This window comes from Anolis carolinensis, chromosome 2, assembly GCF_035594765.1.
Source record: "Anolis carolinensis isolate JA03-04 chromosome 2, rAnoCar3.1.pri, whole genome shotgun sequence".
NCBI classification, from domain to species: domain Eukaryota; kingdom Metazoa; phylum Chordata; class Lepidosauria; order Squamata; family Dactyloidae; genus Anolis; species Anolis carolinensis.
Genome location: NC_085842.1, coordinates 241,496,241 through 241,521,707, shown reverse-complemented (window position 1 = coordinate 241,521,707; position 25,467 = coordinate 241,496,241). Strand labels below are relative to the sequence as shown.

The following is a 25,467-nucleotide window of genomic DNA, read 5'->3' as shown; positions in this document are numbered from 1 at the left end:
CACTTATATTTCAATACTAATCACATATCCCAATTGTTTGTCTCTGAGAGTCAGTGCTAGCTGGCGGAGCACCCAGATGGCATAGTGGACTAAGTGACTTGAAGGTTGGGTTGCTGACCTGAAAGCTGCCAGGTTCGAATCCCACCTGGGGAGAGTGTGGATGAGCTCCCTCTATCAGCTCCAGCTCCATGCGGGGACACGAGAGAAGCCTCCCACAAGGATGGTAAAAACATCAAAACATCCGGGCGTCCCCTGGGCAACGTCCTTGCAGACGGCCAATTCTCTCACTCCAGAAGCAACTCCGGTTGCTCCTGACACGAAAAAAAAAAGTGCTAGCTGGCATATGTATCACAATACTTTTGAACAAAAATATTATAGCTCAGTGACAGAGCAAATGCTTTTTGTGAAGAAGACTTTGGGATCAATCCCCGGAATCTCTATCTAATAGGATCAGGTAGCAGAGGATTACAAAGGTCTCTGAGATCCCAGAGAACTGCTTTCCACTTTTGAACAATATGGTTTAAATGTTTTTTAGCATTAGATCTAAACTGAGGCCGCTTCCAGACAGCACCTAAACACATGTCGAAGCCGGTTTAAGAAACCCGCTTAGGCACGTGTTTAAGTCCCCACACCCGCCCACAAAACCTGTGCTTTCCCAGAGAGGTGTCTAGATGGCCTCCCGGTACCTTCCGGGAGGGCACTCAGACCCCCCCCCCCAAAAAAAGTCTGTAAAAATCAACAGAACTTACTTGGCCACCATTAAGGTCCTGCAGGAATCCTCCTGGGATGCAGAAATGATGCACCAGGAGAACGGGGGGATGGGACTTTCCTCCTGCCCCCCTCTTCTGGTGCATGATTTCTACATGCCAGGAGAACTCCGGCAGGACCTTAATGGCGGCCAGGTAAGTTGTTTTCTATTTTAAGGCCTGGGGGGGAGGGGGCTGGTGCACTCAGGGTTTTCCGGGATCATATAGCCCAAAAAAGCCCAAGAGGACTGTGTGGATTGGGCCTGGGGATAGCGTGGCAAGATTTCTGGGCCCACTCCACACTGGGCCCATACCTGGAAAGACTGGGATCTTATCAAAGATCTGGGTCTTACCAGGTATCAAATTAATTTGGGACAAAGCAGCGTTTTCTTGCTTTGTCTCAAATTAATTTGATTTTACCGACGCAGTCGTTTGGATGCTTCCGGTAAAAGAGCATGAGCTCGTGCAGTTTGGGCCCTATCCGGATGGGCCCAGAGACTTCTGGTTTGTTATTTTCCCCAGTTGCTTTCCAATTCTGATTTGTTTTGGTACAATTGAAGAACATCCTAGCATATTGTTCTCAATCAAGAGATTTGTGTGTGCCATCAAATTTCTCCTGGCAGGTGGTCAGTGAGAACTCCAATTTTCGTTTAAATTTTATAAGAGCTATCTATGGTGCTTATTAAAAATAGTTCTGCATGACAACTCCTTTAAAGTTCAGACTAGAACCTAGAGCTGACTCAGCATCCTGTTGACATAGAAGCCACCAAGAACCACTGATTGTTCTTGCTTGGCTCCTCTTGCCAGCAAATCACTAAGCTAAGATTAATTGGAATTCTGGCTTATTGTTATATACTAATGCAGTTTTAATGCATTCTGAGGTCAGAATGACATTGTTAGCTGTCGATGGTGGAAAAAGCAATGGCCTCAAATTCATCATCAGCTGTATCTTGGCATGTCACTTCCACTGTTGTATACGTTTCTATGGTTCCCTTTTATACAAGTCTGTTTTCAGTCACTGGCACCTAGCTCTTGTTAGGAAAACAATGGTTAGAGGTATAACAATTAACCAATTCCACTATTTAAAAGCACTGCCATGCTTTTGTTTCATGCCTAGCTAGATTTGGGCAGTCACAATCACTTTACTTAGGTATTTAGTATAAACTGTTTGCTCAGCAAAAATTGCAATGAGATTTTAAAAAGATATCAATCATTCTTAAAATAAAGGGACTGATTTAGCCATTCTTACAGTTGAAAAGGTCTCTATTTACTTACTATTCAGTGAAACCAAATATTGGAGGTGAAAGCTTGACATTGTTGACTTTGGCGCAAAAAGAAGTAACACTAGACAGCTGCTTTCAGTAAACTCATTTATTTATTTATTTATTTACAGTAGAGTCTCACTTATCCAACATAAACGGGCCGAAAGAACATTGAATAAGCGAATATGTTGGATAATAAGGAGAGATTAAGAAGAAGCCTATTAAACATCAAATTAGGTTATGATTTTACAAATTAAGCACCAAAACATCATGTTATACAACAAATTTGGCAGAAAAGGTAATTCAATACGCAGCAATGTTATGTTGTAATTACTGTATTTATGCATTTAGCACCAAAATATCACGTTGTATTGAAAACATTGACTACAAAAATGTGTTGGATAATCCAGAATGTTGGATAAGCGAGTGTTGGATAAGTGAGACTCTACTGTATTTATTTTTCACCCTTCCTTCAGACTACTACTGACAAAAAATTCAGATCATAATAATACCTTCCTTTCCATTTTTGACTGGCTACTGGCACTTCTACCATTCCCAAACAACCTTCTCAACCTGGGGTCCCCAGATGTTTTTGGCCTTCCAACTCCCAGAAATCCTAACATCTGGTAAACTGGCTGGCATTTCTGGGAATTGTAGGCTAAAAACATCTGGGGACCCATAGGTTAAGAATCACTGCTCTAGACAATGTTCCTCTGAAATAATTATTAAAGTAGAGGTTGTTGCTCAGTGAAACTGTCTAAGTGAATTAATCCCAGAGCAAATAATCCCAGACTTTCACTAAACGTAAATTAGCTTTTCAACTAAGTGATGGAACTTCATAAATACGCAAATGGCTCAGGTTGCAGTCCCAGAAGGCCATCACATAAAACAAGTTTCAACATGTATAGCTGGGTTACTGAATGAGAGCTTGCCACTCACAAGACTAGAACCCTCTCACACTATTTACCCAAAAAAGCACAGGGCAGTTTTTGTGTGGTGGGGTGAGACAAGGAAACCATGCATTTCACTAGGCAGAGAGGGCAGGCGTTCTCCAAACAAAAGCAATCTTTGTTTTTCCATTATGTCACGAATCCTAATTAGAAGCAATGATATTCATTGTTGGTTCAGATAAGCTTGTTTAAATAGTTGTATGTTCTTAACGCGGCCTTAAACATAACTAGGAAAATATAAGACCAGGCGGGTTCCACATAACAAGAGGCAGGATAGCAAAAAAAATTAGCACAGTATCTTTCTTCTATTGGATTGAATTATTGGTGGAAAAAGTATAGAAAAATGTGATTTTTAAACTGGTTGTTGTTTATACGTTCAGTCGTTTCCAACTCTTTGTGACCTTATGGATGACATGACAGAGCTCCCTGTTGACCATCGCCACCCCCCAACTCCTTCAAGGTCAAGCCAGCCACTTCAAGGATACCATTCATCCATCTTGCTCTTGGTCAGTCCCTCTTCCTTCTTCCTTCCTTTTTCCCCAGCATCATTATCTTATCCAAGCTTTCCTGTCTTCTCATTATGTGGCCAAAATACTTCATCTTTGCCTCTAATATCATTCCCTCCAGTGAGCAGCGAGGCATTATTTCCTGGAGTATAGACTGGTTGGATCTTCTTGAGGTCCAAAGGCACTCTCAAAATTTTCCTCCAACACCACAGTTCAAATGCGTCTATCTTCCTTTGCTGAGCCTTCCTTATGGTCCAGCTCTCACATCCATTGCTTTAACTATGTGGACCTTCATTGCCAGTGTGATGTCTCTACTTTCACTATTTTATTGAGATTGGTCATTTCTCTCCTCCCAAGAAGTAAACGTCTTCTGATTTCCTGGCTGCAATCTGCGTCTGCAGTAATATGAACCCACCCCCTAAATCCAAAATCGTACAATACTTCATATGGATAACTGCACCAAGACACCTTTGCTTTCTGACAATTCATGTAAACAAACTTTTTTTTATTTTTAAAATATTATGCATAAAATTACTTTTCAGATATGTGTATAAGAAACATAAATGAATTTCATGTTTAGACCTTAGTCTCATCTCCAAGATATCTCATATGTAAGGTAAAGTTAAAGGTTTTCCTCTGACATTAAGTCCAGTCGTATCCAACTATGGGGGTTGGTGCTCATCTCCATTTCTAAGATGAAGAGCTGGCCTTGTCCATAGACACCTCCAAGGACATGTGGCCAGAATGACTGCATGGAGTGCTGTTACCTTCCTGCTGGATTTACCTATTGATCTACTCACTTTTGCATGTTTTCGAACTGCTAGGTTGGCAGAAGCTGGGGCTAACAGCCTGGATTTGAACCTGTGACTTTTCGGTCTGCAAGTTCAGCAGCTCAGAGCTTTAACATACTGCGCCATCGGGGGCACATATGTACAAATGAGCAATTACAAGTATTCCAAAATTCCTCCCTCCAAAAAAAAAATCCAATATCATCCTGGTCCCATGTTCTTCAGATAAGAGATACTCAATCTGTATCATAATAAGTTGTGTGAGTTATTTGAAATTGTTGGTTCAGAAACAAAAGGTAAGGGCAGATATCTGAATTCAAGTTATACATGAACATAGCACCTGTTCACATAGTGCTATATTCTACTATAACTACTACAGGCTCAGTATCCCTTATCTAAAATGATTGGAACCAGAAGTGTTTTGGATTTCAGTTTTTTTTCCAGCTTTTGTAAGATCTATATTTTCAGATAGGACTTTTCCAGTTCTGTTTCCCCACAGTAAAATTTTTGCCTCAGTACTAAAAATGTACTTAGCTTAATTTTCTTTCAGTTAATATTTTGGAACATTTGCATTAATACCACCACATTGTCATGAATGTTAATTCAATACTATGATTATGGTTAAGTATTAGTGGAAAAGTAAATAAATCAATGTCTCAGATGCATGAGCATTTAAATTTAACAACAAAAAATTAAACACACACAAGCAAAACAACCCCTCATAAGTAAAAATTCAAATAACTTAAAATATCAAACCCATACTCATCCCATTGCTGTAATTAAACCAAACAATATTATCCAGAAAGGGTTGTTATAAATTCAGAACAACATATTAATGTTTTACTTAATTGTCCCCAAACCCTGATTTTAGTTTAATTTCATTATATGTTGTCTTTCTATTGTGCTTGAGGCTGAAGGCAGCTCCTAATGTACAATAGATATCAAAATAGGCCAGGAAGACTGTTTATTTTAAAACATATCAATCAAATTCAATAAGAAATACAGGTAGGATGCAATGAAGTTTCTAGTTCCATGACAAAAATAGTGGTTTCCCTAAATAAAGGTAACCACACGGCACCGAAAGTTTCTTCTATGCATTTCTCAAGTTTGGTGGGATTAGCTGGACTAGTGTTGCTGTTGTTGGGTGTGTTGAAATAATTTCTGACTTCTAGTGACCCTATCATGGGGTTTTCTTAGCAAGGTTAGTTCAGAAGGGTATTGCCTTTGCCTTCCTCTGAGACTGAAAGTGTGTGATTTGCCTAAAGTCAATCACAATGTTTGCATGTCTGAATAGGGGTTCATACACTGGCCTCCAGAGCTATACTTCAACACCAAAACTATACTTCACTGGTTCCCTACAACCTTTACAAGACTTGGGGCATAAGGCTCCTTCCTTCCTTCCATCCATCCATATAGATCAGGCATGGACAAACTTTGGCCCTTTTGGACTTCAACTCCCACAATTCCTAATAACCTACCGTAAGATTTGTGTTGCTGTTGTTAATTTCTGCCATGTCAACTTTGACTTATGGGGATCTTGTACATGATAGACAGACTACCAAGTCACCTAGCATCAACAGTCCTGCTCAAGTTCTGCAAATTCAAGGCATGATCGAAGCAACAAACACACACTATCCTATAACATGCAGCATCTCCCACAGTGTATTAACTTTTAAAAACAAACAAAACTCTGTGTTTGTTAACTACATTTTTAAGGTAACATCTGTTTTAGCCCTAAGATGTCTTGGCAAATTATATATTGCACCTTCAGCATTTCCTTTATGTCTAAGCCAGTTATTCCTTTGAAGAAATGCTGTCTGTGTGCATCAACAAAAACATCTAAGTAAGAATGCCAAAAGAGCTTTTACATACAAAAGCACGCTTTTGCTGAAGTAAACAAATGGGTACACACTGCTTCTTTTCTGATTTCCCAGCAACTGACATAAGCATTCCATTATGTTTAAAATGAAAATGCTCAATATGAATAATATATTATATAAAATAAGGCAGATGAGTGAAAAAATAATTTTACTTACGTCTTTCAATATAATAGATACTTTCCCCTCTTTCCCTAACCTTAACCAATTAGGGTGCAGGTCATGATGGCAATGTAGCTTACAATTCAGCTAATGTAGTAAATGCCGTAGTCCTCTTTCAGTCATTTAAAACTAGGGGTATTGGAAGTAGGGGATAACACGAGAAAATACACTCTTTCTTCAACCTACACACTTTATTACAATAACACCTGAAGTAATCTTCTCATTGTAACAGCCTACTGCAACTCACAGCACTTCAAATAATTTGCAATGGTGGTTGGGACTGATGGAGGGCAGAAATCCAAAATGTATGAACAGCACGTGTGGACAGGACTGAAAAAATAATGCACAAATACAGTTAGCGGTTCTCTACAGAATCACTAAACCATTAGCCTTTTAATTACGTGTAAGGGGATGGCCATCTTGGGGTACGTTACACATTAGAATTAATGTAGTTTGACACCACTTTAACTGTCATAGCTCAATGCTATGGAATCATGGGAGCTGTAGTTATACAAGGGCTCTAGTTTTCTTTGCCAGAGTCTTGGTGCCTCTTCAAACTACAAATCCCAGGATTCCATAGTATTGAGCCATGGCAGGTAAAGTGGTGTCAAACTGCATTAATCCTGCAGTATAGATGCACACTTGGTGACGCAACACCAGATGTAGTGCTTCCCGCTTCCTTTCAAAACAAAACTTCTGCTATTCCACATAACTTTCTAGACCAAATTTTCTCTAAATGACTGATTCTTAGGAGTCCTCAAAGTCAGGCATTGCTGGCTTCCAAAAGAAACACGGCTCCCATCCCTGTGCTTTGTACATCAGCCATATCAACATGCACGTAGAAAGGCTCCCTTTAAATATTCTCATGGATGTGTGTAGGTTGGAAGCAGAGATTGCTGCCATGACGCTACCCTCCTTCTACATGAAATATTACTAGTTTTTGAATACTTGAAGAGGGCTTTTGTTCTGCTGAACTCAATGGATCATGTTAACCTTGACTAACGTAACCCGCTTTTTCAATAGAGCTGAAAAACGTCAGCTGGATTGGAGCCAATGTATTTCCACACTGTGCAAGCTAGTGCTAAATGTAAATCAACATGCCTACAACTACATATTAGCATATTTCATTGCTTTATTTCAGCTGTCTGGGTTGTTGATTCAGAGCTTAAAGACCCTGGCTGAGAGGCATGGCATTATGTATAAGGGCCATGAACCAGAAGTGTTCATTTAAAACTTAATCTGTGCTAATACACAAAAGCCTTTAAGTATTTTAAATACTTGCCCTCCATTTAATAGATACACATTGTGTGTGCTGCCTTATGTTTCACTTTTTGTTGAAGGTTTGCCAGCTATTTATGTATTTATGTGCATATATAGAAGGGCTTCTCTTCCTTAGGGTTAGCTTCTGTTTTTTAAACATCGTGTAGCAAACACACTTCATCATTAGGCTGTGACATACCCCTTCTCCCCCTCCCCCCAAAGTAATTGAAAGAGCAATCCTCTGTTTGAGTTCTGCCAGGATGAGATTTGGCAGAAGATACACTATGCCAGCATAACATGAAATACGTAGCTGGAATGAAAAATAATCCAGATTCACTGGGGGAATGACCATAGTGGATCTGAGGCAATACAGTAGAGACCAGATAGACTTTCAACCTCTAACCAGGGAGCTGCAAGGAGAGGAGAATCGTCACTGCAATTTCAGCCTGCATCCATAGGAGTATATGTTTAGATTAAGGAAAGTAATAGTACCACTCTATTCCATGTTGGTCGGACCTCACCTGGAATATTGTGTGCAGTTCTAAGCACCACAACTCAAGAATGATATTGACAAGCTAGAACGTGTCCAGAGAAGGGCAACCAAAATGGTCAAAGTCATGGAGACCAAGCCCAATTAGGAGAGGCTTAAGGAGCTAAGTATGTTTAGCTTGGCCAAAGAAAAGGTTGAGGGGGAATGTGAAGGCAATGTTCACATTCACATAAATGTTTAAATATTTGAGAGGATGTCATATTGCGGAGGGTGCAAGCTTGTTTTCTCCTGCTCTAGAGACTAGAACAGGGAGCAATGGATTCAAATTGCAGGAAATTAGGAAGAACTTCCTGACACTAAGAACTTTTTCGGCAGTGAAATATGCTGCCCTGGAGTGTGGTGGAGGCTCCTTCTCAGGAGGTTTTCAAGCAGAGTTTGGATGGCCATCTGTTGAGAGTGCTTTGATTGGTATTCCTGCATGGCAAGGAGATGGACTGGTTGGCCTTTGTAGTCTCTTCCAACTCTATGATTCTATGAGAAGGGGAGTTGCAGTAAATGATGCTCTAAATGATGCTTCCTTTCTTTGCTTATCAATGTTGGACACTTTCCACCCACAGAAGAGCAGTGTCTTCCTGGGAGTTTTCTGGGAGTTGTAGGCCAGAACACCTAGGGGCCCACAGGTTGAGAACCATTGGTCTAGATGGACATTGCCACCATTACCCTTTCCCTGTGCTGACCCCATGATACTTCCACTACTCTCCACCCACAGAGCTCCCTGCAAGAGTCTATCTGTTGCAGTTGTGTCCAGTGATGGCAGAATGAGACAGTCATGTGATCAGCAAAAAGAAAGAAGTTACAACATGGAGAGGGATGTGGGACATAGAATAATCCAACAAACTTTCCATAAGAAGAGACTAAAGCACGAGTACCAGAGAGTTTCATGACTTTTGCACTATTCCTCCCAAAATCACCCAGCTGCTAAGGCTATTAGCCATGCTGCTTGATGTGACTCTGGAAGTTGTAATCCCAAAAAAGTAACTTTTCCAGGTTTTTTTTTCCTCAGCAGTGTCCTAGGTCTGGGGCAAAAGGTGGACATAAATAGATTTAAGTGCAATACAACCTATGGTTCTTGTTCCAATAAACACAGGAGTATAGAAGTAATGAAGATTTATTTGAGGGCTTACAGTTTTTGGATCTTTTTGGATGTATTTGTGATGTTTTACTTCTGTATTTCTTATTTTTGGTAAGAACATGCAAAACCCACATTTTCCCCGTAAATTCAAGAGAAAGAATTTGAGAGTTGAAAAATCTACATGTGGGAGAGTACAAAATTGACCAATTCATGCATCCAGGCAGAGAGCCTTCAGTATTTAACCCTTAAGCATTCATGCATCTTTGTTATGGTGCATCTTAGTTGTCATCTCTCTCCCACCACCCAATTTTAAAAGAGACTCCACATCTTCAACAGTTAAAAGAAAGAACCTACACATTGGCAATAACTATATTTACTTAATTTGGCTAGTGTAGATGGTTGCAAAATGGTTGGGGTTGTTTTTCATAAGAACATTGCAAGACTTGCAAATTTCTTCATAAATTCAATGGACATATTTTAAAATGTTGAATGTGAAAGGAAACAAAACAAGCAAATCCTTCCATTCCTAGATCTTGGAAGACTCCCACTTTCTGTGTTTCTAACACTAGCTATAAAGAAGTGCTGGTTCACAAAACAATCCTGAGTCTCGTGTAACTTAATATCTTTTCCTGGGCAAGCTCATTTAATATTTGTGGGGTAAGATGTTCAGAGATTGTAGCCTGGGAGTTCTGTTTTAAATCTAAATCAAACAGGAACATTTCAAACAAAAACAAAAACATTTCATTTACTGTGTGACTCACAGTAAAGATAAGTAGATGAAATCCTTTGTTCTAACTCTGCTGAAGTATCAGAAGTTAAAACTTGTCTTTCCATGCATATGAAAAGTCAATTAATTTGATCATAAACAAATGTTGCTTCCCTCCCTCCTCCCGAAAACAAGTGATACAAGCAACATTAAATGTTATTTCCTTTAGTCTTGTATACGTAATAAAAATGTTATCTACCTAAGAAATGTTACACTTACCGTACATTTGTTTGGCTTCTCTCCTGAATGCACTCTCATGTGAATCAGAAGTTTGTAGCGGGCATTAAATGGCTTGTATCTTCGCGGGCACCCAGCCCAGAAACAAGTGAAATCCTCTCCTTTCCTTTGGTCTATGTGAACTTTCTCTATATGCCGTACAAGTTCTTCTTGCAAGTCATAGGTAGCATTGCAGTCTATCCAGCGACAACAGTGTTTGCCATTAAAATCATCCAGTTCACCATCATCATCTAACAGAGAACCTTGGATGGATGGTGTCAAGGAAAGCTGGTGAGAATGGTTTATGAGTTCATGCTGATGTGCATGGTATGGAGGTGGTGGGCCATGTGGCAGAGGAAGAACAGGAGTAGTCAACGGAGAAGCAGAGGATGTCTCATTGGTGTTTCCAGAAAAACTATCCATACACCCACTCTTTAACATACCCACAGATTGGTTGTCTAGAAGGGAAATACCTTGTTGAACCACCATGTTGTTTGTGACCACTGGCTGCAGGATGTTTTGCTCCAACTGTTGCATGCGTTGGTATTCAGTATTTCCATTTTCATGGTACCCTGGGAAGGTGACAGTGCCATTAGCCACTAAAAGTCTTTTTTTGGGATTAGGAATCGAGCATGTTTGGGGGATGCAACTTCCTCTTATTCCCAAGAAATGCCCATAGACCTCAGGCTGAGGAGACAGGTTTGATGGAGATGTCCTTGAACCATTTATGTAAGCAACAAGAGAGGTGGGAGATGTGCGGATGATTGTATTGAAGTCAATCCCAATGCCATCAGACAAAGGGGACAGGGAGAGGGCCCTCTTTTTGGCTGAATGAGACCTTGCTGAAGAATGGTGGGGGTTAGGATAAGGTGAATGACTGCTCTCCACACCAAACAGGTAAGATGGCAATGAGTTAGAAACGTTGTTGGACATGGACATGCCGGATGTGACACTTGGTATATCACCTGACTCACTGCTGTTTTGTGAGCCTTGATTGGAAGGAAAAGAAGGAAAAATCCTATAACCGTGAAGCCATTCTTGTTTGACATTCTGTATTGATTGACTTTCAGATAGGCTTAATGTTGTGGATGCCAAAGATTCCCGTGACATCAGGGATCTGCAGTAAAGACAAGCAAGAATTCAGTTTTAGAAACTTAAAATCAAGCTCTTGGTGATTATATTAAACAGATGACTAAACAAAATCTGACAATTAAAATCTAATTGTTAATTGCTGGCCTTTGGTTTTTTTATATTTAAAGTCTATGTGCAGAGTTATTATACAAATGTACACTAACAATATTGAATGGAATTGAGCACTGTGCTAGTGTAAAGACAATCCACAAAAAATTGCCCTTTCTTCCCAATGCAGCCCTGAGCGTACTCTCCCAAGCCTCTTTTGAAAGTTGCAAAGTCCTCAGGAAAAAGCAGAGATGTGAAGCAAGCAGCTGCATTAGCATTAGATAATTAGTAGAAACTTGTATTCAGTCAGAATTGAGGACCAGACATTCATTATTAGATACAATCCACTGATATGATAGACTATATATCAAGGTTCTATTAAACTTTTCAAAGTTTTTTAATGTCATTACAGTTCAAAACTCCTGCATCTTGTGAATAATTCTAGAGAAGTCATATTGAACATCAGCATCTATAAATTTAATTGTGTAATCTTGACCTAGGCAAGATATCTCAATGGCAGGACTTTTGACATTTGTATTAGTCCCAGACCATAGCTCCCACTGTATGTATTGTCTGTATGTGCATTTGAATTGCCCTTTTTCATTCATACACACAACTATATACAAGAATGAAGAAAGTCCATTTTAAAGCAGGGTAGAAATCACACAGCCCATGGGCTGAAGGTTGGAGGTCTTTTGAAGCTCTTGGCAGTTCCAGCCTTGCACCAAACTCTGATAGATAGATAGATAGATATAGATAGATAGATAGATAGATAGATAGATAGATAGATAGATATCACACACACATATATACATACATACATACATACACACATATTCATCCTCTTAGTCAAAAACAGACCTCGTGCAGACCTGTTTGTCCATTAATGTAATTTTGCCAGACTCCTACCCCAAAACAGAAATAAAATTAATCTAAAAAAGACCTGAAATGATTTTTGGGTGTCATTTTTTGTCATCAACAGACAGGCCATCCTGTTCTAAAGCGAAAGATGCAAAGGTCTGATCTGGCATGGAAACTAAATAGAAGAAATGTAACTCAAGACCTTGTATCAGATGGAGGTATATTTAGGTTTGCAGCATTCATAGCCTTCTGTAAACTAGGGCTGATTTGGTTGCATCCCGTTGAGACCTGTTGTGCTGGAGGAGATGGAGGTCCCAGTCTCTGAACCATCATTGGACTGCTGGTAACAATTAAATTGTTGCAGCTGCTTTTTCCAATGGACTTGCACCGAGGCCCACAGGCAAGACCCCCTAGAAACAGAGAAATCGGGTAAAACTTTAAGTCATGCTTTTCACATGTGAGAACATGTTCATAAAACTATTTATCATTTTTATTTTATTCTCTGAGCAGTTGATGAACTAGTTAATCCACACCTTTACTTGGAAGACAGGGGAAAATCTTCAAGTTATTTACACCTTGTTATTTATACTTATGTATAAATTTTTGTTCCTGGATTATAACCATCATTTCCTAATTGGTTCTATCATAAAAATTTATTAAACTACGAGACATCCTGCAGCACATTTTGCTATAGTTTTTCAATGAATATCTCATTGAGTCTCAACCAATTCAACATTGTGGTAGCCATAAAAATGAAGTTTCTGGAGTATAACAATTAATTTCAAAGTTTTTTAAGACTTGCAAGTTGCTTCTGGTGTGAGAAAATTGGCTGTCTGCAGACATTGCCCAGGGGACGCCCGGATTTGTTGCTGGGAGGCTTCTCTCATGTCCCCGCAAGCTAGAGCTGACAGATGAGAGCTCACCACGTCTTGTGGATTTGAACTGGCAACCTTTAGGTCAGCCACCCAACCTTCCGGTCAGCAGTTCAGCCCGCACAAGGTTTTAACTCATTGCGCCACTATGGCTCCTTACTTTCAAAGTAAGTACCACACAATTAAACAGGAATAACACTTTCAAACCAGAAACAAAAAATCTTTCAAATGTTGTTACTTAGGGTTATTGTTGTTATGTTCTGAGAGAAAGAGACAGAGAATGAAAGAAAGGATGAACATAACTGTGAATAATCTCACCCATAGAAAGATGAAATGTTGATTTTTAAAATAAAAGAGAACAATGCACAGCGAATTGGAAAAACTATTTGATAAAACATTAACTACGGTTGTTTGATCAGTTTTACAGATCCTCCTTTCTTCTTTTGTTCTATCTATGGCTCAAAAGAATTTCTTTTTGAGCAGATCAGGCTGAGAGTTACAAATCTAATTATTCACATTTAAATTTTTTACAGAGTTCATGTAATTTTTAAAAAAATCTACATGAGATTAATTTAACAGTATGAGCAAAAATGTAAAGGAAAAAATGTCCTCCGGTTTTTGACTTCTGTAAAACAATGTACTATATTTCAAACATGCTTTTCTAGATATTGTATTCATTTGTTGCTATTTCCCCCCATAAATTATAGGAAATTCATGAATTTCCTGCAATTTATGAATCTGAAGACTGGACAAATATGCAATCTTAGAGATCATAGATGAAATATATCAATTAAACCAGGCATGGGAAAACTTTGGCCCTCCAGGTATTTTGGACTTCAACTCCCACAACTTCTGACTGTTAGGAATTGTAGAATTGTGGGAGTCAAAGTCCAAAACACCTGGAGGGCTGAAGTTTGCCCATGCCTGAATTATACTATAATGCTTACACACATCTATATGCTCACAAGCATAAAAGACTTGATGTTCTTTTTCATAAGAAAACGTGAGAATCTCATCATTTCAAGATGTGTGTTTAATGATTAATTTTGAAACAAACGTTGTCCCATCCTCAGGTGCTCACATTAAAAACATTACTGTGGTAATGTGGGGAATATGATTTGAGCAATAATGCAGCAATTGATTATAGCTCTCATTTTATTCCAGAAAAAAATGGCTTTTAGTTCCCTAGTAAACCAATTTAATACTGTATAATTTTCTGATTCGTATTTCTTGGTAAAAGCTAGGCAAATATTGGAAAAACATTTTTAGTAAACAAGAGTGAATAATAATGCTAAAATACTATAATTATACTAATGTATCCTTACAGAGATGATGCATCTAGGACCGCGGCTAGAACAGTGGGTCAAACTGCCTGCTATAGAAGATCTTGCCAACTGGAAGATAGGCAGTTGTCAGGGTGCAACAAAGAACAGCATCAGCAAAGCTGGTCTTTTCGCAGCCTGACTACAAGAGGACAGAGGAAGGAGACCATTTGGCGGGATAGGCTGATTTATGACAGGGTCTGGTCTTCAAACGTGGGAAAGGACAAAAGGAAAGGGAGGTGTGGATGGAGAAGGAGGAGGGGGAAGGCAACAACCCCATATACTGAGGGGAAAAGCGGAAGAGGGTCAGTAAAAGCTTTTGCAGTCATCTTGGCAAGGCGGATTCAATAAAGTTTTCCATTGCGACCAGCGGTGTGAGCCTATTTCTTGGGTCCTACACCTTCCAGGAACGGACATTAAGCTTTTACTCCCTTTTTTTTTCGGCTCATCCCGTGAGGAAAGGTCTCTCCGGTGAGAGCATGAACCCTGATGGAGGAGAAACCATGAAGGAATTCCTCTTCCTGGAAGAAGAACAGGCGAACCCTCGAGGTGCCGAGGAGTTGAGAGAGGAAAGGAACCCATCGCCAGCGTTGAGCGAAGGGGGGACAGACCCCTCGGACCCGTCGTGGAAGCCGCTGACCTCCACCCAGTTACCCACAGGCAGGGGAGTGACGGTGAGACGGAAGATCCAGATGGGAGGAGATTGGCAGCGAGATGGAGAGGGAGCCCCGGAGATGAGAAGGATGGAGAGGAGATTAGATGCGATGGAGAAAATGTTTGAAACTTTCTCTCGACAGATGGATCTGATGCAGCGGCAGGTAAACGAGTCCTGGAGGGCGACAGTCGAGCAAAGGGAGCAGAGGAGAGGGCTGCCCGGGAGAGGCACTGGACCCCGTCCCTTTGCCGGGGAGGGTCCACAGGACTATGAGGATGAGATGTCTCAGCAGGGGACATCAGTTTTCCCCACGGGCCTGTCAGGAAGGAGCCAAATGCCTGGGAAGGGAGAATTTCGGGTGAAGTTCAACGGGGACCCCAAACAGCTGTCTTATTTCATTACAAACGTAAGACACTTCATGGAGGATTTTGGGGACCAATTCCCTTCAGAAAGCGCAAAAATCCACACGGTGGGGGCAAACTTGAAAGAAGCAGCTGCAGACTGGCTAATGCAGATGTATGATACTGGTGCCCGGGAGTTAGCCTGCCTGGAGGATTTCCTAAGAGCCCTCCGTGAGAGATTCGAAGACCCTTTGGCAGAGGAGAGGGCGAAGGCCCAACTCAAAAGGATATACCAGGGAGGAAGGACGGTGTCAGAATACGCCCTGGAATTTAAAACCACAGCGGGGAAGATTAGGGACTGGTCCGACACCACCAAACTGGAATATTTCAGGGCTGGTTTACGCTCTGAGGTGCTCGAGTGGGCTTTACACAGAGGAAATCCAAGAGACTTGGAGGACTGGATTTTGTTAGCGGGGCGCGTGGAGGTGGACCAACAGCAAATCTCTCGTCGTCCAAGGGAGAGCAACAGAATCAAACCCCCGACAGCAGCAACACGGCGCTTCTCCCCTCGTCGCGGAAGGTCGACCAGCAGGGAGAGGAGAGCAGGGAGGGGGGCCTGCTTCGCTTGCGGGCGCGAGGGACATCGAGCGGCAGAGTGTCCGAAAAGGGACAGGCGGGGAGACAAAAGGAGAGTGGCTTCACAGCCAGAAGCCGCCCCACCAGAACTCCAAACTAGCAAAAGGGAAAGCTGCCATGGCAACGGAAACGGCTTTAGCCCCAGGGCAGCTTCAGGCAGAAGAGATGGAGGAAGCGGAGGACCTGGAGTTACCGGGAAACGACCGGGATCTGTTTTGAACGCCCGGAAACAGATCGAACCACCAGAGGGCGAAGGGGGTGAGTTGAGAAGAGTAAATTGTGACATTGTGAGAGTCAGAGTGAGGCTGTTGAACCCAGAGACAGGGATTCAGGTAGAGGCAGATGCTATGTTGGACTGTGGGTGCACGAGATGCCTAATTACTCCCGAACTAGCAAACAGGTTGGGGGTGGAGCCAAACCCACTAAAGACACCAGTAGTCTTCGCACAATTGGATGGTAGCCCAGCATACGGAGTCCCAGTAACAGAAAAAACAGGGTTTTTAAGAATGACTATGGGTTCTCATGCTGAGACATTGCAATTTGTGATTTCAACAATGGCACTGAGATGGCAAAACCCTCAGATTGACTGGAAAAGGGAGACATTTACTTTCTGGGATGGAAATTGCAATTTTGAGAGTACCCCGAAAGACATAGAGGTACTGGAGACAGAGGAGGCGATAGCAGCCACGTCACAGGGGGTACCATTGGAAAGCGTTCCTAGAGTCTACCATGAATTCGCAGAGGTGTTCAGTGAGAAGGCGTGTGACCAGTTGCCCCCTCATAGGAAGACGGACTGTGCAATTGAAATAGACCCCAATGCCAAACTACCTAAGCCAAAACTCTATGCAATGTCGGAACCAGAGAAAAGGGCACTCAGAGAATTTATTGACAAAAATATAGAGAGAGGCTTCATCGAGCCATCTCAGTCCCCCATGGCAGCGCCAGTATTTTTCAGGCCAAAAGCAGACGGCCTAAGATTGGTCGTGGATTATAGAGATCTTAACGCAATATCCACCACAAACCAATACCCGCTTCCCCTAATGTCAGAGATGTTGGCGCAATTGGGCGAGGCATGCATCTTTACCAAACTGGACTTGCGGGAGGCTTTTTATAGGATTCGAATCAAAGATGAAGACTGTTGGAAGACGGCTTTTAATTGTCACCTTGGGCAGTACCATTTTAAAGTTTTACCTTTTGGCTTGTGCGGAGGTCCAAAGGTGTTCATGCAGTTCATAAATGAGACCTTTCGTGACATGCTATATAAGGGGGTTATTATATATCTCGATGACATCCTTTTGTACAGTAAATCACTGGCTGAACACATTAGGCTGACTCGAGAAGTCTTGCGGAGATTAAAGGAGAATCAGCTTTATGCCAAACTCTCCAAGTGTGAATTCCACAAAACGGAGTTGGACTACTTGGGGTTCCGCATTTCCACAAAAGGCCTAGCTATGGACCCCGCCAAGGTGCAGGATGTATTGGCGTGGGAGCCTCCAAGGACTCGAAGACAGCTGCAGGGATTCCTAGGCTTTGCAAATTTCTATAGACAGTTCATCAAAGACTTTGCCAAGCTGTCTTTGCCTTTGACAGAATTACTAAAGACTAAGGGAGTGGGGGAGACTCGTAAGACTAAGACTCCGGGTGCGAAACTGAACTGGACGCCTGAGTGCCAAGAGGCGTTTGAGGAATTAAAAAGGAGGTTCACAAGTCAACCCATATTAGTTCATGCCCAACGGGACAAACCTTTCGTGGTTCATTGTGATGCATCAGAGGCGGCCTATGGAGCAATACTGTTGCAGGCCGATGATGAGGGTGCTCTAAGACCGTGTGCTTATTTATCAAGAAAGTTCACGGAAAAGGAACGGAATTGGCGGGTGTGGGAGAAGGAGGCCTTCGCAGTGAAGGCTGCCCTATCCCATTGGAGGCATTTCTTGGAGGGAACCGAGGCCCAATTTGAGGTATGGACTGATCACAAGAATCTGCAAGCTTTACGTACCCCTCAAAGGCTGAATGCAAAACAACTGCGATGGGCACAGTTCTTTAACCGTTTCAATTTTAAGCTGAAGTTCTTTCCGGGGACCCAGAACAGGATGGCAGATGCCCTATCTCGAATGCCCGATGCAAACTATTCGGCCCTGGGGGAAGTCGGAACTGTGTTCACGAAAGAACAACTGGGTTTGATGGTGCAGACAAGAGCCACAGCGAAGGAAAAGCCCCCACCTAGTGGCCAACCACACGAACTGTCCCAGGAATTGAGGCTAGCTGCAGATGCAGACCCCTGGCTCCAGTCTCATAGGGATGAACTGTCTCAAACAGGGGGATTGTGGACTCACGGTTCCAAATACTATGTACCGGAGGAACTTCGGGGGAGGGTGCTGGCCCAAGCACACGACTCCAAGCTCGCTGGTCATTTTGGGTTTACAAAAACTCTGAAACTGTTGAATAGACAATTCTGGTGGCCAACCATACGCAAGGATGTAAAGGGTTATTTGCAGGAATGCCCAGTGTGCGCTATGGCAAAACAAAAGGTGGGCAGACCGGAAGGATTGTTGCAATCAGTAGCAGACCCCTCGAGACCGTGGACGGATATAGCTATGGACTTTGTGGTAGACCTGCCCAACAGCAATGGTTTCAACACAATCTGGACTATAATTGACCTGTTCTCCAAACAAGCTCACTTCGTGGCCCTTAAGAGACTTCCAACGGCACCCGAGTTGGCCAAATTGTTTCTGCAACACGTGTTCCGCCTGCACGGGTGTCCCAAGCGGATCATAAGTGACAGGGGCTCTCAGTTCACATCGAGGTTTTGGAAGTCTTTCCTGGGTATTTTAGGAACTGAAAGGGCCCTGAGCACGGCCTTCCATCCAGAAACAGACGGAGCCACCGAACGGGTTCAGAAGACCCTTCAGCAGTTCCTCCGTTGCTACAGCACGTACCAGCAAGATCAATGGTCCTCGATGCTACCACTTGCCGAATATTGCATTAATAATTCGGATCACGCGTCCACTGGGGTCTCGCCGTTTAAAGTTGTGAACGGCAGAGATTTTCCGCCATTCCCCGCACTGCAAAAGGAGTTGCCTTCTGACGAGAAGCCAGGGAATTGGGGCGAGAAGATCGCTGCCGCTTGGCCTTCAGTTCAGGAGGCCTTGCGCACCGCCAAAGTGGATTACAAGAAATATGCAGATAGAAAGAGAACAGCACCACCGGACTACAAAGTGGGGGAGTTGGTGTACTTGTCGACAAAGCACCTGAAATCCACACAACCATCCCGGAAGCTGAGCCCACGATATGTTGGTCCCTTTCCCATTTCGGCCGTTGTGAACCCAGTGACAGTACGGTTACAATTGCCTCATAGATGGCGCAAGGTGCACCCAGTGTTTCATGTTAGCCTGCTGAAACCAGCGCCAAACACTCACAGATGGAGTAAACCGGGGGCAGATCCGGTCCCCATTATGGTGGGGGCACACACCCATTTTGAAATCAAGGATATCCTGGACTCCAAGAAGTCTCGGGGGAAACTGTACTACTTGGTCCAATGGTCTTCACAGACCTTACACCCGGAATGGGTAGCAGCAGAGCATGTTAAAGCCCCAAAGTTGAGAAAACAGTTTCACACAAAGTTTCCCCATAAACCTGGACCATGATCCCGAAAAGGGGGGGGGGGTTGGACTCTCTCTCTCCTTCTTCTTTCCTTCTCCTGGCTTTTTCTGCTGCTGTTGTCCTCAGCTTGTCGGAACTTTGTCTCTCCCCGCAGGGTCGTCGTCCGAAGGGGGGAGTCATGTCAGGGTGCAACAAAGAACAGCATCAGCAAAGCTGGTCTTTTCGCAGCCTGACTACAAGAGGACAGAGGAAGGAGACCATTTGGCGGGATAGGCTGATTTATGACAGGGTCTGGTCTTCAAACGTGGGAAAGGACAAAAGGAAAGGGAGGTGTGGATGGAGAAGGAGGAGGGGGAAGGCAACAACCCCATATACTGAGGGGAAAAGCGGAAGAGGGTCAGTAAAAGCTTTTGCAGTCATCTTGGCAAGGCGGATTCAATAAAGTTTTCCATTGCGACCAGCGGTGTGAGCCTATTTCTTGGGTCCTACACCTTCCAGGAACGGACAGCAGTTCAAGCTGCAAGCAGGGTGAGCTCCCGCTGTCAGCCTAGCTTCTGCCTACCTATCAGTTTGAAAACAGCAATGTGAGTAAATAGGTACTGCTTTGGAGGGGAGGTAAAAGGTACCCCTGAGAAACATGCCAGCAGTTCGATCAGGAAGGCGTCCATGGACAACAGGCTCCACGGCATGGAGAATGGAATAACAGCACTTCCCCATTTCCAAGTCGAGAACAGCCTCCAGATGCCAGAGATGAAAAAAGAGGGAAGCCTTGCCTCTGTTTATGTACTGTCTGTCTTTGTTAATTGTATAACAGCATTGAATGTTTACCATATATGTATATGTAATCCGCTCAGAGTCCCTTCGGGGAGATAGAGCGGAATATAAATAAAGTACATTTATTATCTATAGCAAACTAATATGATAACACAATGCTAAAATATAAACATCATGTGCATTATCACAAATGACAATTGCAATCCCAGACAGGTGCAATAAGAAAAAAAACAATTCTGATTACCCGACTTACAAACAACTCATAATTAAGAACAGGGATGAGACAACAGGAAGTGATAGAAATCAGCCCCTAGGAAGGGAAATGCACTCCTGAAGGAGTTATCATGGGGAAAAGGTGCCTCAACCGAAGCCTTATCACCAATCCTTGTTTCCACAAGCCAAAATTTTCAAAATCTGATTGTCATTGGGACAGAAAGTGAAGTGAAATCTTTTGAACAAGAGCACAGACAACAAAACAAACATGACAGTGGTGTCAGCCCTTCCATATGCAATCCAAAGCTTGTGTGTGTGTGGCTGGAGTTACACTTAAAAATGCACCTGTTCCAATTTACATACAAATTCAACTTAAAAACAAATCTATAGAGCCTATCTTGTTCACAACTTGGGGATTGTCTGTAGACAGAAATTTTGGCAATAGTGGGAGAAGAGTCTTGTGTGATAAAGTTTTAGAAGGACAGTGGAGACCAGTTGATGATTTTCAATAGTAGTTTTTATGCCGGCATTTTCATTTTATCTGCTACTATTAATTTTGTTCTTATTACTGATGCCATTCTTAAGATTCATCTTGTCTTCCCACTGTACACTAATTGGGGGACTCAGAGGTAAAGAGGTTGTACATATCATTATCGTTATTCAACAAACATCAAGCATAAAGTGGGCACTAAACTGGTTGTGAAACAGCGAGGGAATGTAAAAGGTAATAAGAAAGAAAAGTAAGCGGAGACAACTTTCTTTCTAACCTCCTAATCTTTTACACCTAGAACTATGCAAAAGTTAAAGCCAAGTGTGCCAAGAAACCAGAAAGTGACTGTATATTTATTTTTGATCAAGCCCAGTGTTTCAGAAAACATCCTTGGGGGCTGGCAACACTAATAAAGTTAACCAATAAAGCTAACTCGTGCCATGGCACATTTTCAAACCTCCAAACGCATGCTCCATTTGATAAAATCTTTCATTAGTCAGATGATGAACAATTTGAGCTTTCCCCAAGTTTGGAGAATTTTGGGGAGGAAGTCTACTCTCATTGGATATTGCATCTAACTTTTGAAAACTAGCAAATACTGTGCACAAAAGGGAGGACAGGACTCCAAGGCATTTAAAAAGAAAGAAACATAATTTAATGATCTAAACTTGTTGGAGATTTTAAAACAAAAAGCACATAGCCTTGAAGAGAACAGCCTCACTTTGTTTGGTGCGATATCTCAGAATCTTGGCAAAATGCACAGAAACTTCCCTGCTTCCTGCATAACAAACCAGTGCCACTTACATACTATCTGCCATTGTTAAATAAAGGTGACAGTCATTGAACCTGAATTTCAAACATTTAGCCCATGACATTGAGGCTATCAGGTTTCTTTTCAGGGTGGTGACAACATCACACTGTCTAACTTGTTCAATTGGAAAATTTGAAACCGTGTAATTAGACAGCTTGTACCTGATTAAACATGAGCTCATCAGGAGTTAAATGTCAAAATGTCATACATATTAGCAGTCAGAGACACATAATACCCACACTTTTGATACGCAATCTTGCAACTCTTCCAGTCCAGAGCATTTAAAGTATGTCATATATAAATAGCCACATATTTAGAATAAATTAAAGAATAATTATGTATTTATAAAAGTGGAATCATTTGAGAAACAATCTGTTTCTGTGCAATTGTTTCATCTACAATTTTTAATAAGTCTGTCTCATATTGCTTTATAAAGATTTTCTAAAAGCAACTGTGTAAAAAAAGAACTTAACAGTATAAATACAGTTTTAAAGTACCTATGTTATACATGTTATCAAAAGTTAAAAGCCTTTTCAACTGAAATCAGCCAGATGCAATGCAACCATAGATAAGAGATTTCCAGTCACATTAACTGTCATCATATTCAAATTAGTCCTCAGATGCTTACCCCTTTTTTAAGACTAGCAAATCCATCTGATACTATCAGTGCACTATACAGAAAGCAAGGCTGTATGCAGACTACAGAATTATAGCAGTTTGATGCCACATTACATGCAACGGCTCAATGTTATGGAAGTCTGGGATTTGGATCTTTGTGAGATATCTATCCTTCTCTGTCAGCGAGCTCTGGCACCAAAAGAAATTCCCATAGGATGGAGTCATAATCTACATAGGCCTACTAGAACAGCCAAATGTTTTCACCATAAAAATCAATAACTTTTCTATAGGATGCAATGCATTTTTCTCATAATACACTGGTCATTGTTCAAAATGCAACTTTTGTGAAGGACGGGATCAGCATGTTTTGCATAATTTGTACAAAATATAGTTGTCCCTCTACATCCATGAATTGTGTACACAGATTCCACCATTCATCATATGGGGCCGCGGTGGCGCAATGGGTTAAACCCTTGTGCCAGCTGAACTGCTGACCTGAAGGTTGGCGGTTCAAATCCGCATGACGGGGTGAGTTCCAGTTTGTCAGCCCTAGCTTCCCATACAGGGACATGAGAGAAGCCTCCCAGCAGGATGGTAACATATCTGGGCATCCCCTGGGCAACGTTTCTGTAGATGGCCAATTCTCTCACACCAGAAGCGACTTGCAGTCTCAATTTGGTTCTGACACAATTTTAAAAAAACATTCATGATTCGAAAATATATATTAAAAATCTAAAAAGCAAAACTTGATCTTGGTCCTTTTCTACATCATTATACTACTTCACTGAACATAATGGGACTTGAGTATCCATGGATCTTCTTCAAATTGATCTTCAAATGATTTGCTGCATGGCATTATTTTATCTCACCCAAAGCTGACTGAGATTTTTCTAATCGCTTCTCATGTCATTTATCTGACAGCAATATATCTCAATGAGAGCTACTGGGAGCCACTCTTGAGACGTCAACAAGAAGATACTCTCAAAAACTGCAAAGTGGAGTCATGGCAAATAAGACAAAGTTTCATTCCAAGCTGAGTCTCTCTATACATAAATCAAAACTGACTTCATCAATAATTAAGCATTAATAATTAACAAATGCAAACAGCAAAATACTCTGCGGAAATGTTTTAATCTGCCCAGTTCCTCATTCCTCAGCCTGCCTATTTTGTTGTTTCTACTCTCTGGTTAGTTAATATCTAAGCTCCCGTCATCTCTGACATGCAACTAAATTCTTCAATGATCTTCAAAGAATGTAGCTTTTAGAAAGATTTGTATTTTCTTGATGGCTGCAGCTTACGATATTTGTTTTTGTTTAATTAGTATTTGAGTTTCCAGAAGCTTACACTATTTGTTTCATGCAACAAATATTTTCCCCTTCAATGGGGTTCTTTTTATCTTACCCCCAGGCTTTGTTGATAAAAACTAGTACACCTTCTGCCTTTCTGAGCAAAACCTGAAGATGTTAAAAGTTCTCTCTTGTGCCTAGTGATGGAAGAATTGCATGAAATACATCACTCATCCAGTGGGAAGATTGGGATAAAGGACAGATTTGAGTAGAGATCACAAAGCCTATTTCTGTTGTTTACAACTCCTAGAATCCCCTAAGAGTGTGGTTGTGATGCCTGTGGGGTTGTGGGAGGGGAAGTCCAAAAAATATCTCTTCTAAACTTTGGATGTGTTAGATCACTGGCTCCCCAACTTTGGTTCTCAAGATGTCTGAAACTTCAGTTTTCAGAATTTCTGACTGTTGGCCAGGACAGTTAGGCTTTCTGGGATTGAAGTACAAAAAACTTGGAGGACCAAAGTTTGCAAATCACTGAATTGGATGGACACAATGGTTAAACTAGAAGCTTCACATGAAGCCTGATCTTCCTTGACACACTTGCTTCTTCAATCTCCCTCTGAAGGATTTCATTATCATCTTTAGGCAACAAGTTAAGATTTTCTCTCTGTGTGTCTTTTTCTCTTGTATTTTAGAAATTTGTATATTTAAGAAAGATTGAGGGGTATTCTTCATTTTCAAGCACTGCAACCGAGTTTATTCTTTCTTAAATTTTGCTGATTTCATTGCATTTTTAATTGTGCTCAATTCTATATTGATCTGATCATGTCCAGATTCTGTTATTTGTTGACACTGAACACCCCTGATCTGGATTTCTGAAATCTTAAATATTCCAGAATCCAACATTATCCACATAGGTAGCTGGGATAGCGACACCTTTTCTTTCTGATTAAACTTTGTTTTGGGCACAAAATGATTAAAATGTTATATAAAATTAACTTCTAGGGTTTTTTTCATGTCAGGAATGACTTGAGAAACTGAAAGTCACTTCTGGTGTGAGAGAATTGGCCATCTACAATGACGTTGCCCAAGGGATACCCGGATGTTTTGCCATCCTGTGGGAGGCTTCTCTCATGTCCACATATGGGAAGCTGGGTCTGACAGACGAGAGCTCATCCCACTCCCCAGATTTGAACTGCCAACCTTTCAGCCAGAAGTCCTGTCGGCACAAGGGTTTAACCCATTGCGCACTGGGGGCTCCTCAAGTTCTGTCTATGTAGATAGGAAAGATGAATTAAATTTGTGTTTAGACTTGGGTCCCATTTCCAAGATATATCATTATGTATACAAATATAAATACAAGTACACCAAAATAAAGAAAGAATTCAAAGTCCAACATTTAAAACACAACACAACCTCCCAAATTTCTAGATATTCCAGTGCGATTCTATGGTCAATATCAGCCAGACATTGGCCATAAAGTTGTGTTGGAGTACCAAAATTCCTAGAAAAGTGTTCTCTCAGCAAATAAAAAAATCACTCTCAAGATGGGTCCTGTGCCCCTAATCCCAGTGAATGTGGAAGGATACTGAAGTAAAATTCTTAGAACCAGAGGCAATTCATGGCAGTATCTTTCAGTCCCAAATAATAACAAGC

General features: G+C 41.6%; 1 protein-coding gene across 2 annotated transcripts in view; it reads right to left on the bottom strand.

Moving 5' to 3' along the window:
• Positions 1 to 25,467, bottom strand: part of glis3 (GLIS family zinc finger 3) — a 219,573-nt gene that overhangs the window by 133,234 nt on the left and 60,872 nt on the right. For both annotated transcript variants that reach the window (XM_003216490.4, XM_062971953.1), the window contains 2 exons: positions 12,398 to 12,605; positions 10,159 to 11,272 (listed from right to left, as the gene is read on the bottom strand). In XM_003216490.4, the coding sequence (XP_003216538.2) occupies positions 10,159 to 11,272; positions 12,398 to 12,605 (1,322 nt within the window). The remainder of the gene's footprint in view (positions 1 to 10,158; positions 11,273 to 12,397; positions 12,606 to 25,467) is intronic.